Source organism: Mesoplodon densirostris, chromosome 5 (genome assembly GCF_025265405.1).
Source record: "Mesoplodon densirostris isolate mMesDen1 chromosome 5, mMesDen1 primary haplotype, whole genome shotgun sequence".
Taxonomy (NCBI): domain Eukaryota; kingdom Metazoa; phylum Chordata; class Mammalia; order Artiodactyla; family Ziphiidae; genus Mesoplodon; species Mesoplodon densirostris.
In genome coordinates this window covers 43,193,459-43,210,097 of record NC_082665.1, presented here as the reverse complement: position 1 = coordinate 43,210,097, position 16,639 = coordinate 43,193,459, and the positions used below count along the sequence as shown (strand labels likewise).

Here is a 16,639-nt window from a genome sequence, read left to right as displayed (position 1 = left end):
GGAACTCTGTCTTACAATTTCTCAGTTAACCATGTGATAGGTTGCTTGGTTTTTTTTTTAATCGTTAGTAATGAAACACAAGAATGAGGGAAAAGGGACAAGAAGGCAAAATACACATTCCGCTTACTCCAATTTTAAGAGCAATTTAAACTACTTTCACTTTACTATGTCTCAAAGTTATAGCACCATCTGGTGTTTACTATGCAGAAATGCTATGAGGGCGGGTAGTGCAAAAGTCCTTTGTCACTTAATTTTTTTTAAATGTTTAGGCAGCTGGACAAAATGATGCTAAGCATACATCTAAGTTGATAATGGCACAGATCACATGTTCAGTTCGGAAATATAGTAGTAAAAACTGAGAAATCAACATGGCATTAGAAGAATAAACCATCTAAATAACTTTCAAACAAGAATACTCTTCAAGAAAAAAAGGACAGAGGCAAAACATAGATAAGTTATTAAAAGAGGAAAATAAATTGAAAAACATTTTAGAACCTTGTTAAGAGACCATTTGAAAAATCTGACAAAAGTAAATGATCCAATAAAACAAAGAGTTTACATTTGAAAACCCAAGAGATCTAATTATAAGATTTCTTCATTACGTAGCCTCTGCCCTTAACATCTACAGATAGCATGATAATAAGGCCTTGGTATATTAACAACTCCCAGTAAATTACATACACTTTATCATACGAGGGTGTGACAATTTAACTTATTCAGTATTTTGTTACTTAGGTAAATTTCTTTAATGACTTAATGCTGCTGTCTCTATGTTTACAATGACACCAACATTACTTACACCAATATAGGCTTTCCCGATATCCTAGGATGTCTTATCACTTCTGACATTGTCTCTTTTGTCTCTTCCATTCTCTCTTCATCACTCGAATCCACAACAAATATTACTCCATAAGATTCAGCATAGTAATTCTTCCAGATTCCCCGAATTCTTTTTCCACCTCCCAAGTCAAAGATGGTGACTTCAAACTTTCCTTGTCTAAGGTCAATTTTGGAAAATCCAACGGTAGGTGCTACATCTTCAGGATACTCTGTTTCAAATGATATAAAAGAAAGAATCTTTAGACTTTAAATTAATAACACTAATTTAACTTCACAACTTAAATGACATAATGTGTTATTCATCATACTTTAGTACTAAATGGAATGTTTATTATTTGCTTACACAATAAGCATTACATCTAAGCACACTAGTTTTGGGGAAAGGTAGATACTATAAAATATCCAACTAGAATTTACACTCCTTGCAGATAGGAATTTCTGTCTGTTTTTTTGTTTGCTTGTTTGTTTTTATTGATATAACCCCAGTTCCTAAACTAATGCCCACCATATAACGGGTACTTAATAAGGATCTGTAGAATAAATACACAAATGAACTCTTGCCTTTAAGGCCACTGACTCCTCAAGTTACAAACAATAAAAATTTCAACCTTCAACACCACAGCCATCCCCAAGGACCATTACAACCTCTGTGGAGTTATAAAGAAAAACTAAACATTCGGAGAATAGTCTAGAACAACCAAATAATGGGAGCAGCTATGAAGAGTATAGGACCTTTCTTTCTTTTTTTTTTTTTTTTTTTTTGCAGTACGCGGGCCTCTCACTGTTGTGGCCTCTCCCGTTGCAGAGCACAGGCTCCAGACGCGCAGGATCAGCGGCCATGGCTCACGGGCCCAGCACTCCGCAGCATGTGGGATCTTCCCGGACCGGGGCACGAACCCGTGTCCCCTGCATCGGCAGGCGGACTCCCAACCACTGCGCCACCAGGGAAGTCCAGGACCTTTCTTTTTTAATTAACTGAATTAAAGCTATAATTGCAATAAAGAGACTTTTAAGGACAGTTTGCAAATACAAAGAGTAGATTTTATTTTCTTCTACAAGAATAGAATACAGGATATTCTCATAAATTTATAATTGAATTTCTTTGGACTTCTGCATATGACAGCACAAAGAAGAAGGTACAGGATGTATACAATTATAACTGCCAAAGAGCGGTAATGACATTAAGAGATTAAAAAGATCACTAAGGTTCAAGACTTGAACTAGGAGCTGGGACCTAGGCCTTAAAGCTAGGTAGGATTTAGACAGTCAGATGAGTGACCTAAGTAATAAAAATGGTAAAAGCAAGATGCACGAACAAGTTGAACATTGTAGTTGGAGCAAACCCTTAAGCCCGAATGCACACTGAAGAGAGTTCTGAAGATAGAGAATTGGGAGCCACAGAAGGTATTTGAGCAGACCAATAACATAATTAAGGTGACTTAAGTAGTCTTCCTTGAGATTCCTCTTTGCAGAAGTCTCTAGAACGGACTGAAAATGAGAGTGATAGCCACTTTTTGGAGAGGTATGAAAATAAAAATAGAAGAATGGCAAGAGAGAACTCACGAAAGATTAACAGAACCAAGTGACTCAGTGGTTACAGAGAAGAGTTCAAACTTCATGTCTGTCTCTTCCATTCTCTCTTCATCGCTGGAATTCACAACAAATATTACTCCACTGTACTTTGTTTACAGCTGCACGGTCAATACAGTGGTCACCAAACTACATGAGGCTTTTAAAACTTAAATAAATTAAACTTAAATAAAATAAAAAATTCAGCTCCTCAGTTGTTCAAGCTGTATTTCAAGTGCTCAAAAGTCACATGTGGCTGGTGGCCCACCCTACTGGACAGAGCCAATATAGAACATGTCCATCATTATAAATAGCTCTACTGAACAACACTGGTTTAGAGGGTCTTATCATTCCCACATTCAGCAAAACATTTGCTATTACAAAGATAAATTTGAGAGGCATTTGGTGTTAGGCTTAGGTATGACTGAGAAAAAGACTTGCAATGTACCATTCCCTTTCAGCAAGCATCTTAATGCAGTTTACACTCTAGCTCCCTAGAAAGTTAATAGACATCACAAGTCACATTTTTAAAATACCTGCCTTATCTAGAAGGAGAAAAAGGCAAGTTTAGAAGCAATATAAGCCAGCCATGTATTCCAAAAACAGAATTAAACTAGACATTTAAAAATGTGGATCTAGTCCAGGCCAGAACTGGCTTCACAGTTAAAATAGGCAGCTGTCTTTGAGTTTGATTTGAAAGGTACCCCCAGGAAATTATCAGTGAAAATAAATCAACTATCCTGAGGAAGGGATAAGGGAAATAACACAGACAGAATACCTACTCAGTACCAGGACTTTGTTAGGCATTAGAATGCAAAGATGAATAAAAAAGGGTTGCTGTCCTCAAAGAATATCCAGTACAATTCAGAGAGAACTGTGTTATTCCCATTAATGGGAATAACACAGGAACCTATATGTTCTACGAACAAGTCTGGAGAGCACAGTGTGAAGGTATTATGAACTGCACTTTTATGTCCCTGCCAAAACTCATCTGTTGAAACCCTAATCCCCAATGTGATGGTATTGGGAGGTAATTAGGTTTAGGTGAGGTCACAAGGATGGAGCCCCCATGATGGAATTAGTGCCCATATAAGAAGAGACATAAGAGAGCTTGTTTCCTCTCTCTCCTTCCACCACATGAGGATACAAGTGAGAAGATGGCTGTCTGTAAACCAAGAAGAGGGCCCTCACTAAGTACCCGACCATACTGGCACCCTGACTGCAGTCTCCTAGCCTCCAGAACTGTGAGAAATACCTGTTGTTTAAGCCACTAAGTCTATGGTATTCTGTTATAGCAGCCCAAACTAAGATGGAGGGCATTCAAGAGAAAAAGGGTAAAGAGGAGCTAGAAGTGAGTCATGGCCTAGAAAGGCTTCAGAGAGGAAACGAAATAGGAGTAAAGTCTTAAAAGACAAAAAAATTATAACAAAGAAGGGAGAACAAAATTCCAAGCAGGGGAGCAATGTAAGCACAGATAAAATGATGGCACTATTCCCAGGAAACCAATTCATATTAAGTAATTTTTTCAAGGTTACATGGTAGACAGACCCAGGACTCAAATTCAGGTATTCAGGACTTTAAAAGCCTGTTTCTTTTGATACATGGAACACCCTCCCCAATTTCTCTATTCTTTCCTCTGGTTCCTACTCATAATTCTGTGTTTCAAGACAAGACTAAATGTTCAGGTTACAACCTTTTCTGTAAACCCTTCTCTGATGATTCCTTCCTACTTTCAGTATCACCTACACCATCTATTGTGCTATTCTGTGTTCTTGCTGGTCTCCACAATAGCCTATACCATCCCAATAGCTGGGAACTATCTTTGTATCTTTAGCACTCAGTACAAAGCATATAATTGCTCAATACTACAACACCAGACTGCTAGGACAGCTGAAGCTGCTGTCGTTATATCCATTCTTCCATATATTTATCCATCCATCCATGCTTGTAATCATTTATTGAGGGCCTGTTATAAATCAGGCATCATACAAGAACCAGGGGTACAAAGACATATGGTCCCTAATCCTGAGGATTTCAGTAAAGCATATGTGTTAAGACAATGCCTAGAAAGTTCAAGATATAATGAAAATATATAATCAATAACTATTTATTAAGCTTATGTTATATGCTAAGTACTATGCAAGGTCCTAGATATACAAAGATTAATAAAATTTATTAATATTTTCTGATCTTAAAGAGCACTTATAGAGGGAAAAAGAGGAAATATATACATAAACAAATAACTACAATATAATAAAGATGTGTTAATGTCAACAATGCTAGGGACCAATTTACACAAAGAATTTTCCCACCCAAAATAACAACAGTTCCTTAGAACTATTAGGAAATAACACTGGAAAGTCAGAGAATCCTGGATTTTTTAGCTGAGCACATGGCTGTTCAGGATAAAGAATGCAATCCCCAGTCTCTATGACAGCTAGGGGTGGCCATGAGAACAGGTTCTAGATAATGTGCTTGTGGTATACTATTAAATGTTTAACTGGCTTTGGAGGCTGTGGAACTCTGATAGGTAGTGTTTGCCAATTGTCATGGTGTAAATACTCCTGCTATGAACTATTTCAAATTACCAATATGAGGCACCTGAACATAGAGTTTGGAGGAGAGGTGCCTAACTGGCTCTCCTTGACTAATATGAGCCAATAAGAGCAAGTAACAACCGGCTCTGGAACACCACGGGTTCTAGCTAATGGCCTGTGAACTGCAGTGATGTGGTGGCTTCTGGTTCACATACTTTAAAAAAAGAGAAGGACAGCCTCCCTTTGTCCTTTACTTCTTCCTTCCAGCTGAAATGCACATGTAGTAGTGAGACACCTTGGACCAGGTAGGCAAAGGAGAACACTAGGAATGGCAAAGCAAATAGGAAAAGGAACTTGAGTCTCTAATACCTTAGAGCTGCTATGTCAACCCTAGACTACTTTTCCCTGTGCTGTAATATGAGAGAGAAATAAACTTCTATTTTTTTTTTTTTTTTTTTTTTTTTTGAGGTACGCAGGCCTCTCACTGTTGTGGCCTCTCCGTTGCAGAGCACAGGCTCCGGATGCGCAGGCTCCGAGGCCATGGCTCACGGGCCCAGCCACTCCGCGGCATGTGGGATCTTCCCGGACCGGGGCATGAACCCGTGTCCCCTGCATCGGCAGGCAGACTCTCAACCACTGCGCCACCAGGGAAGCCCTAAACTTCTATTTTATTAAACCACTGTTATTTTAGGCTTATTTGTTAGCACAATTGAACCTATATCCTATTAATGCAATCACTTTGACAGCCATGAAGAAGAGAAGCTGACTGAAGGAAGTGAACCTCAAGATAGGGAAAGTACTCTTAGATTACTAAGCTATAATAAAATTATAGATGAAACACTAAACCCAGGGTTTGGATGCAGACAACGGCAATACAGTGGGAGAGGAAGATTATCTCAAAAGAAAGGAGGAAATATACAATAAAAAATTTTAAAAAATTTTTAATAAAAAACAAAACAGAAAAGAGCCAGAAATAAGCTAAGAGAAGCCATGGGAGAAATGTTTTAGGAAGACTTCCTACTAAGGCATGGCCTGAACTAGGACACCAAAATAAGTAAAACTGCCCTTGGGGAATTTATTGTCTGGAGAGGTAGAGTAATACATAAAAAGAGGGGCAATTAAGTAGCTATACAAGTAGATACAGATAAGAGTAGACAAAAACAGAGGATGTGGTCAATTGTACTGATGGTGGTGTTACGGGGTGAGGGCAGCAGGAGATCAGAAGAAACTTCATAAAGAAGGAAACTATACGACAAACGAGCATCTTTAGAGATAAGTAGATAATCGGTCTTTAAGGATAAGTTGATATTCTCTTCAATAAGGCAAGTGGGAACAGCATAAACAAAATCACAAAGGTATCAAAAGGCTCAATTTGAAAACCTTCAAGTCATTCTATATAACTGGAATCTTTAAAAAAGAAAAATGGTAAGAAATCAATCACTGGAGTAGGCTGAAGAGTAAATACGAAATGAAAAACAAAAACAGAGCCACAGGGGAGCTCAAAGTTGAAGGCAGCTTTGGCTTTTTGTTCATGATGTGACACCTTGAACATTTTCTAAACTCAGAAAAAGAAACTAATGGAGGTGGGATTCAGAAGAAAAAGGCCTGATGGAAAGAGTTTGTTCTAAGTACACACAAATAATTAGACGGTCTGATTAGCACCTTCCTGGATCCTGCTCCCTTGAACATAAGGCTTTGAAGGAATGAAAGAGAAAACGTTTAGATAAGGTTTCATGGCCTGCAGGCCAAATCTGGCTAGCCACCTGTTTTTACATGGCCCTCAAGCTAAGAATGTGTTTTACATTTTAAAATAATTTCCAAAAAAAACCCAAGGATAATGTTTCATAACACATCAAATTTTAGGGTCTATAAATAAAGTTTCATTGGAACATGGCCACGCTCATTTGTTTACATATTTTCTATGGCTACTTCTGCACTACTATGTCAGAGCTGTGTAGCTGGGAAAGGGACCAGATGACTCTCAAAGTCTAAAATATTTACTATATGGATCTTTACAGAAGAAGTTTGCAAACCCCTGGTTTAGATGGTGACAGTGAGTGCTTTGCAAGGATATAACCTAGGTGACAGCATGAGGGGTACAAAAAGGCTTTAGAAGACTCCTCAAACAATAATATATAGTTTGCATCTAATTGGGGGGGTGACAAAATGTTTTTCTCTAACAGCAAATTTTGCAAGGTGTCAATTTTCTTTCATGAATTTCCATAAATAAAAGCTCCCTATCTGTCATGCATGATACCTACTTGCAAAATCCATTTTCAGGAACAAATATATGTTAGGTTTTCTCCCAATTCATACCCTCGAGATGCCTGGCTCATGCTACATCTTCTGGGTACATAACAAACTCATTAGTATAGTGCCTCTATATTGTAGTTACAAAGCATTAAATTAAGACTAAATAAATACATCCAATGAGATGTAATATAAATGACATAAAACCCTTTAATGTATCTTTAATGTAACTGTAAAAATTACACATCATGTTGAAAAAAAAATCAAGAGATGCAAAGAGAACTGTGCTGGCTAACTGTATTTCTACCTCCCTTTCATTTAGCTGTAGCCCTGTGACTAAATTCTGGCCAAGAAAATGTAAGTAGAAGATAGGGATCCTTAAAGGCAGGGGCATGTCCTTTTTTTACTTTTTCCTTCCTACTGGCTAGAAGACAGCTGCAATCCCTCTTAGCTGATCAAAAACCTCGAGGAGCCTCTGCATTCATTCAAATCTGAAACATAACAGGCTGGTACTATTAAGCCAGAGTCTATTCACCACATTAGCCTCAAGTATACTAAGAATATAAAGTAACAGAGTGCACAGTATATGTACCCGAATATGTAATAAAGCAATTTAAATAAATAAATCAGAGTAATTTAATAATAAATTTTTTCAGCTTACCTCCTTGGATTCCCTTTGCTGTTGCCGTTTTACCAGCATTATCAAGTCCCACCATCACAAGAGTCACCTTTCTTAAAACAATAAAAATTTGAAAATCACTTTGAGTCAATTAAGTATTGGGGTAAAAATAAAAGCAAATTCATTCATCCAAGCAACACTTAAGGAGCATCTACATGTACAAGACAATCTGCTGGATGCTAGGGGGTACAATGATGAATAAAATATATATTCAAAAAGCAAAACTCTTGAAAAATACCTGTAAAGTGTCATCCTTTTGTTCTCTAAGCAAAAAAAAAAAAAAAGGGAACTGTACAGTAGATAACCTGAAGGATAGAGAAGAAATAAGGGAAAGAAGAGAGAAAGCAAGGGAGGGAGATGGATCCTAGCACGAGTTATTTATCATGTCTAAAGACTCAATTTTCTAGTTAACTGAAGTCTAAGGATTAGCACAAATTTGTTTTTTCTTGTGAAATTACATAAGAAAAGAATGATTGTTACGTTCTTAACACTACTAGTATGCTCAACTGTTTTTATATATGCAGCACCTTACCAAGTATAAATCTTAAACATAGTATAGTAACATGATTATTAACCTAAGCGCTAACATATTTTGAAAGAGGGTTCCTAAATTATAAAGCTTAAAATGTTTCTGATGATATAGCTAAACTTCACAGAGGTAGAAAAAAAAATACAATCCAGTTCAATTTTACTATTGAAGAAACGTAAGTCCAGAGTCATAAGATAAGACAATGAATTGGTTACAGTCAGAACCAGAACCTAATTCACCTAACTCCTAGGGACTTCTCAAACCTGGGGCAGATTATAAAGGAACAAACCTACTATCCTGGTCCTATTATCTCAGCGATTCACTCCACCACTAAAGCTCATTTCTGTTCCAGGCTTAACTACTGCTTAGTATAAATGATGAGACCATCTATTAACACCATTTTGGGAATATAGAGAGAAAGCCACAGCATAACTGGGCCACATTCCCATGGGGTAGAGTCAGGGTTTCTACCAAGTACAGTCATTCTTCACTGGTGATCATTCCAAGGGTTAAAAAACAGAACTTAGATGGCAAGAAAGGGTGTTTTTTCATCTGTCTAGGCCTGGCTCTCTTGGATCTGGACTTCTTTATTGAACAAATAGTTACTGACCATCTTCTGTATACCATACACCAGTGTTCTAGGTACCTGAGATACACCTGTTTATTTAAATAACCACAACAACAATGAAAAACAAAAACTGATAGAGAAACCCTTCCCTTATCAAACTTACATTTTAGTTACAGGAGACAAACAATATAATACATATAAAAATAAGTAAATTACAGGTTATATCATATGTTAGAGGTGATTAGGTACTATAGAAAAAAGAATAAAGTAGAGCATGATACGGATTGTAGTTTTACATAAGGTGATCAGGGCAGGACTCACTGAGAAAGAAGGTAAAGTCTGAGCAAGGCCTTGAAGGAGGGAGTTACTTATGCAAATATCTAGAGCAAGAGAGTACAGCTGGGGCAAAGGCAAGGAAGCCAGTGGTAAAACCCAGTGAGACAGGAGCAGGGAAGAAGGACAGGAAGTCAGAAATGCATCAGAGGCCAGATAACATAGGGCCTTGTAGGCCATGGTGAGGACTTTGGTTTTTGTAAGTGAAATTAATTTACTCTTCATGTTAATTTCCTTTGTTATCCAGGAACCTTAGTCTTTTGTAAATGCTCCAACCATCCCTATATCCACCATGAAGAATAAACGAAAGTACGTCTATGCTTGAGTCAGTGGTAAGTCACAATTAGCAGCATCCCCACACCCCATTCCCAGTCAGTCAGTGGTGGGGTCAGTGGAAATGCCAAAGAGGCACACAGCAGAATATGAATTTACGGATCTGAGGTAGTATGTGAGGTCTGGGTACTTCTATCCACAGGAAAGTTTTACCTGTATTATCAACTTTGAAAAATATGTTTACTTCTTAAGGAAGCTTTGAGATATGTAGAGTATAACTCTACTATTTTGTTTGAAGAATTCATAACTTCCAAATATCAAAGAACAAAATTTAAGTACAAAATAATTTCTTAAATAAAATATAATAAATGACTATCCAAAAAAGATGGATTGTATAGCATTTAAACAATATTTTGGATAACTGAAGTTACTAGATATATAATGAATTAGACCATAATAGTAAAGCTAATTCAATTACTCTTTAATAATTTATTTCAAGATCTACAGTGCTTCAAACATCACCATGACCAAAACAATTACTTTCGGGGAACAAATCCCCATTTTCTGCTTGTTTGCATTATTTATTCTGTAACTATTGATTAGGCACCGATTACACAGTAGCAAACAAACATCCACAATCCCTAGCCATGATAAACCTTAGAGCCTAGAAAGAAAAGAGGCATTAGAGATTTATGTGTGATGACTGTTGTAAAAGGAAAGCACAGGCAGGCACAGGAAGAGATAGCAGCTGACCATGACTATTCTAGAAGTCGCAGAAGGCCATAATGCAAACATATATCGACTGGGTCAGCAGTTCCTAGGAACATCATGGATCCTTTTCCCATCCCTTATGAGCCAGAGTAAAAAATCTCAAATATACCTTTTTAAGGAAAATGGCCCTTCATTCTCTACTACAAAGGTAGCATTTTATGTTTTCCCCCCCTCCATCCTTGTCAAGATTTCAGTTTAAAAAAAAAATCACTGTCCAAATAATTACTTTTACACATTTTGAAACATTACTCTTAAAGCAGCTATCAAGAGAAAATGTTAGATTTTACCTTAAAAGCTTTCCTTTTTTAAACAGAATATTAGGTTCAAACAAAAAAAAGTTCTTCAAACATGAAAATCACTTTGGAAAATTATAATTGTGCTGAGACTGGCACGAAATGTCTCTCTGGATTCTATTTTTATTTTGACTACACTTGCAAGTACACAGTTAATCTTTAAGATCATTACGCCATATACTTGAAAACACAGCTTTGATTAAATATTTGAGGTAATTAAAGCCTTAATGAAAAAATATAACATTAGAAGTACAAATGAAAATCACAGCATGAATTACTGCAATGCCTGATAACAAAGCATTAAATTTATACTTTCAGAATAGAATGGGTTTAAAAGGCTAACAATCACCTAACACTCAAAATTCTATGGAACTCTTTAAACACTGAATATATTCAATCTAACACATTTTAAAATGTACATGTCATTATAGCTTTTTAAAATAAGATATATTATCACTGATTGGGAACAGTTTGGCTGTGATGCTATGTAACAACAGAGAAATAAAAAACTATGTTTTTTATTTAGTCTTATGATTATTGATCAAATACACTAGTCCTTCAATTGAAAAAATAATAAACAGTGTTCTTGGGTTTATAGTGTCTAGAAAGTTGACACTAGCAATAAAAGCAATCATTTAGCCATTTGGTCAGGCAGTAATTCAATAAAAGTACATAAGGCATTTGAGTACTATGGACACAAAAATGCCTGAGACATGATTTCTATCCCAGAGTGCTCATCATCTAATGAGAATGACTAAAATGTAAACAAATATTTGTACATTATGACACTATGACAGTTTAAAATGCTTATGGATATATACAAGATGCTAAAGGAATACAGAGCAAGAAGACTTTATTCAGTCTAGAGATACAGGAGAAGGTCTGGGAAGCTTCTTACACAAGGTGATGATGCCTCAGCTAAGTTCTTAAAATGTAGAAGTGTGCCGAACAAGGGGAGGGTGAAAATAGGAGGAAGGATGAAGAGGTTCCAGACTAAGAACACTGTCTGAGAAGACACCACACCAAGGAGGTAAGAACTGGCAGGGTGCTGAGTTGCTCAACCCAGGCATTAAGAGTACATCTCAGGAAAGCAGCCTTAAGCAAAAGGAGAACATGCTTGTTACATTCATACACAATCACAACTCAATACAACTGTGCATTCAGTCTAAACGGAACCCGACATACTTCTACTTAAGGAACCAGTATCATAATATAGGTAATAATGTGACCTTCCAGAAGTTGAAAGTGATCACTTAGCTCTTATTACAGTTATCCCTGAGTCTTGAATTATATACCAAACTAGAAAGGTTGACATGGAAAGGACTCTGTTGTAAGATGTACAGTATGTTTCTACTCGTAACAAGTAACATATAGGGATTGTGGGTACTCTGATATATAGCCACAAACTTGGTGTTAGAGCAGCCTGTGTTCAAATCCCAAAATTGCCATTTCCAAGCTATATGACCTGGGACACATTATTTAACTTCTCAGAATTTCATCAGTAAAATGGGATAATAAAAATATCCATCCCATAGGGATGTGGTGAAATTACATAAGACATGCAAGTAAGGTGAACAATGCTTGTGGCACACAGTAAGTGCTCAACCTATAGCTGTTCTATTACAGAATAAAATTCAAGACAGGGAGTCTACAAATGAGACCAGAGAGATGGGCAGGGACCAGATTATAGAGGAGGATTAATGGGTTCAGTTTTGCACATGTTGACAGTAGTGCTTGTCTCACACTGAAGTCTGAAGCTGGAGGAGAGACCTGGACTGGGATTATGAGACATCTATGTGGTTATTAAAACTATAAGAACAGATGAAAGAGCACAGAAGGAAGAAGAGCCAGGGGACAGGGGACACAGAACCCCAAGAACCTTTGAAGAAACCCTTAAAACTGTAGCCAGAAAGAAATGACACCGAAGAAATGGCAGCGATGGGAACAGTTTCCAGAAGGGTTAAGAGATGAACAATATCAAATACTACGAAGTTTTGTAAAATAAAAGTACCTTTTTGGTAATTGCCACAAATTAAGTACCTCAGAAATAAATGCTCTCAGCTTTTCCCAAACCCTGCAATACCAACGCTTTGAATTTATATGGCGTGTCTTGATAGTTCAAAGCTATTTTACCCTATCATTTATCTTCATGCTGTCCCTGCAAGTAGAGCAGATACAAGTTACCCAAGGTTACAGTGCTAATAAAAATTAGTTAACAGTAGTTTTCATGGGAAGTTTAAAAACAATGGTTTGTAAAAATAATAATTATTTTAAAGGACAACTTGAACCATCTCGTTTATCGTAAAATTTACTCACATTTATACACACACACACACACACACAGATACAAACCAGATAGCCAGGTAGTCTGGCTCATTTTCATCAAAATATTTTGGAATTTTTTCCCCACATTTCAGTCTATTACAATCATAACCTACTTCCTAGAGCTAAGAGAAGGTAATTACCTAGTAATAGGTAGATTACTAAGGTTATGAATTGTATGTTGTTAATAAAACCTAACCATGATGTTAATGAAAATCTAACAATGGCATTTTTCTGTCTAAAATCCTTAAACAGAATCAAATCCAAACTCTGCAGCCTCTTCTTCTGCCACTCCCCAGCAAGTCTTTAAGGCTGGGGTTTCTTCCCCCAGTCCTTCTTGACCATACATGTTAACACAGCAAATAAACCTTAACTTTTTCATGCAACTTTTCAGACAGTCTTCTCAACTAGAACTTGTCTTTACTCTGCAGCCCCAGGATCAGATGTGCTGAGCATACATCATGCATCTTTACTGAATGAAACAACATAAACATACTTTCTGATCCCCCATTTACTAAGTAAACACTAAGTAAAATTAAAATATATAACTTTAAGTTGAGAACATACTATAATGGATTTAATTTATATAAATCTTCACATCAAAGTAGCAGTTCAATATTAGAGAATGTAATTAAAATTACTTATTTTCTTACATCAAACTGACTGAAGTTTTCTGAATAAATTTACATGCTTATGGTTTCAAGGTAATAATTAACAGTGAGAAATATTTTTAAAACTAAAATAATTCTGAGTTTAAAAAAAAAAAGTAGGGATTGATTAAGAGAGCCAAAGACTGTTTTACATATTTTATCTCAGGGTCCCTTTTTATATAACAGATATAGAAATTAATATGTCTAAAATATAAGCCACATATTATTAGCACTTTGAACTTAGACTCAGAAAACATCTGAATTCTGAATCTTTTCTGAAAGACATTATTACAACCTTTTGAACATTTACAACTCTAAACTTCCTCATCTGTCAACTAAGGAAGACAATACTTCAAATGAGATAATTACATAAAAGCTATTTCTAACTTCAAAAATGTTATGCAAGTTAAAATAAAACACTTCACTGAAACACTATGAAGCAAAATTTAACACATCAAAATTAATATTACTTAAAATATTTAAAACTACATGGAGCAATTTAACAAATAACAAATACATATGAAAAGGGACTTGGGAATACTGTTTTATGATATATGTGTGAGAAAACAAAAAACTTACTGCAAAAAAAATTAATACAATGAAAAAATTTTACCAAAAACATTTATAGTGTGATTTTATTACACAAATGCACTATTTTCTGACATTTTAATTCAGATTGTAGAGTCCAGGATAATACTGCATCAAAATAACTCTCTAAATTTATGAAGCACTAAAAAGAGGGCAAAACTTGGGGTTATATGCTAGCTTTGAAGTCCTGATCAAGTGAAATTCTTAGTATCAGTTTGTTCATTTCTAAAATATAAAGGGATAATGTAAACTATGGACTTTAGCTAATGATATATCACTATGTTCATCAATTGTAACAAATGTACCCCACTATTGAAAGATGTTAATAATAGTGGAAACATTATTAGGGAAGGTATATGGGAGCTCTCTGTACTTTCTGCTGAGTTTTTTGTAAACCTAAAATTGATCTAAAAATAAAGACTTTTTTAATTGAAAAATAAAATAAAATATAAAGGGGTAGAATCAAAATATCTCTAGATCCCTTTCCTAAAATTCTGAGATTCTTACTATGAATAAACAGGAAGCTGTAGGGGGATAAAAACAAGTGTAAGATATTCCAGTTCTGCCCATGGCACATCAGATAATCCTTGCTAATCTGTATGTACAGCTTAATTAAGAACCACCAATTTCTATAAATAGTCTAGGATTTACAGTTATATTTACTTAGACCAAGGAAGATGGCTAATAGGGTGCTGTTTCCCCACTGAAAAAATTCCTAGCAGAGATAACATACCACATCATGGCATGTTTTACCAGATACCATACTGATACACAGAAAGCACCAATCCACATTGCTTACTGTGACATGTGAGTCTCTTCTTTTAGACTTGGCCACAGTGAATAACAATCTACTAATAAACTTGAATTAAAGCTTTGGTAGGCTGAATTGTGACAAGGAAAAACATAGATGGGTAAGAAACTAGTTTTAGCTAGTGGTTACCTCAGGGAAGGGATGGTGTGAGACAAATAAGGTGCGGGGAGCTTCAAGGATTTATCCATTTCTTCAGAAAAAAACTGAAATGTGATAACCAAAGGTTAATATTTGTAAAACCTAGGTAGTGAGCACATGAGTACTTACTATATTTTTCTTGTTCTTTAAATACTGGTAAAAATATATTTTTACTATTTTAAATTATACTACATAATTCTTGCTGCCAAAATTACTTCCTTTAAATTGATGTAATTTTCTGCCTCTCTAGGTGGGATATTCCTGAAATCACGCTCATGGAAAGCATAGGAAGCACAAATTTCTTCAAGACCCAGGTAAAATTACACCCTTTCCAAAATTCTGCTTCCAATCCTTGCTAGAATCTTGGAAATCATCTTTAAACTCATATATTCTATCATATGTTATATTATCATTTCATCAACTAGATGCTACTTGGTATAAATAATCAGAGTTCTGAGTATGTACATGATAATATGTAAGGGTGAGGAACTGCTGACAGGGTCCAGATATTTACTGAGAACAATGACTTGACAGACCTTGTGTTCTGTGCCCTGGATGAAGGCTGCTCCCTATACACAAAATAAATTTCAACAGAGATTCAAATGTTAAAAATTAAAACATAAAAGTACTAGAAATAAAAAGTATAGGTGAATATAATCTTGGAGTGGTGATGAACTTCCTAAATATTACACTGAAAGAATGATATATTTGAATTAAAAAAATTTAATGTTTACACTTCAAAAACCATCAAAAAATTTTAAAACATAACGAAAGAAAAATATCTGCAACATATACTAGAGTGAAAGGTTTACTAGTATAAACACTTAAAAACTTTTAGAAAAATCAATAAGAAAATGGACCTGTGCCAAAAGAAAAACAGCAAAGGGAATCACTGGGAAATTCTCAAAAGAAGAAATACAAATGTCTAAGGGAAAAAACTATTTTTTTTTTAGATGTTGGGGGTAGGAGTTTATTAATTTATTTTTATTTATTTTTGCTGTGTTGTGTCTTCGTTTCTATGCGAGGGCTTTCCCCAGTTGCAGGGAGCGGGGACCACTCTTCATCGCCGTGCGCGGTCCTCTCACTACTGCGGCCTCTCTTGTTGCGGAGCACAGGCTCCAGACGCGCAGGCTCAGTAGTTGTGGCTCACGGGCCTAGTTGCTCCGCGGCATGTGGGATCCTCCCAGACCAGGGCTCGAACCCATGTCCCCTGCATTAGCAGGCAGACTCCCAACCACTGCGCCACCAGGGAAGCCCGGGAAAAAACTTTTAACCTTACCAGTAATCAAGAAAATAGAAACTGAAAGCAGATAACATTTCCCCCATAACCTGGAAAAAATGAAAAAGTGATGGCTCCTATTTTTTGAGGAAAAAAGCACTCTCTTACCCTGCTGGTAGGAGTAAAAATTGGTTAAAAAAAACAAGAAGCCTTTCTGAAGAGGAATTTGGCAATATATATCACACACCTTAAACTTTTTCATATCATTT

At 36.0% G+C, this 16,639-nt stretch overlaps 1 protein-coding gene across 2 annotated transcripts in view; it reads right to left on the bottom strand.

Moving 5' to 3' along the window:
• Positions 1–16,639, bottom strand: part of ARL13B (ADP ribosylation factor like GTPase 13B) — a 75,341-nt gene that overhangs the window by 51,821 nt on the left and 6,881 nt on the right. For both annotated transcript variants that reach the window (XM_060098634.1, XM_060098635.1), the window contains exons 2-3: positions 7,858–7,928; positions 800–1,049 (exon numbers count right to left, since the gene is read on the bottom strand). In XM_060098634.1, the coding sequence (XP_059954617.1) occupies positions 800–1,049; positions 7,858–7,928 (321 nt within the window). The remainder of the gene's footprint in view (positions 1–799; positions 1,050–7,857; positions 7,929–16,639) is intronic.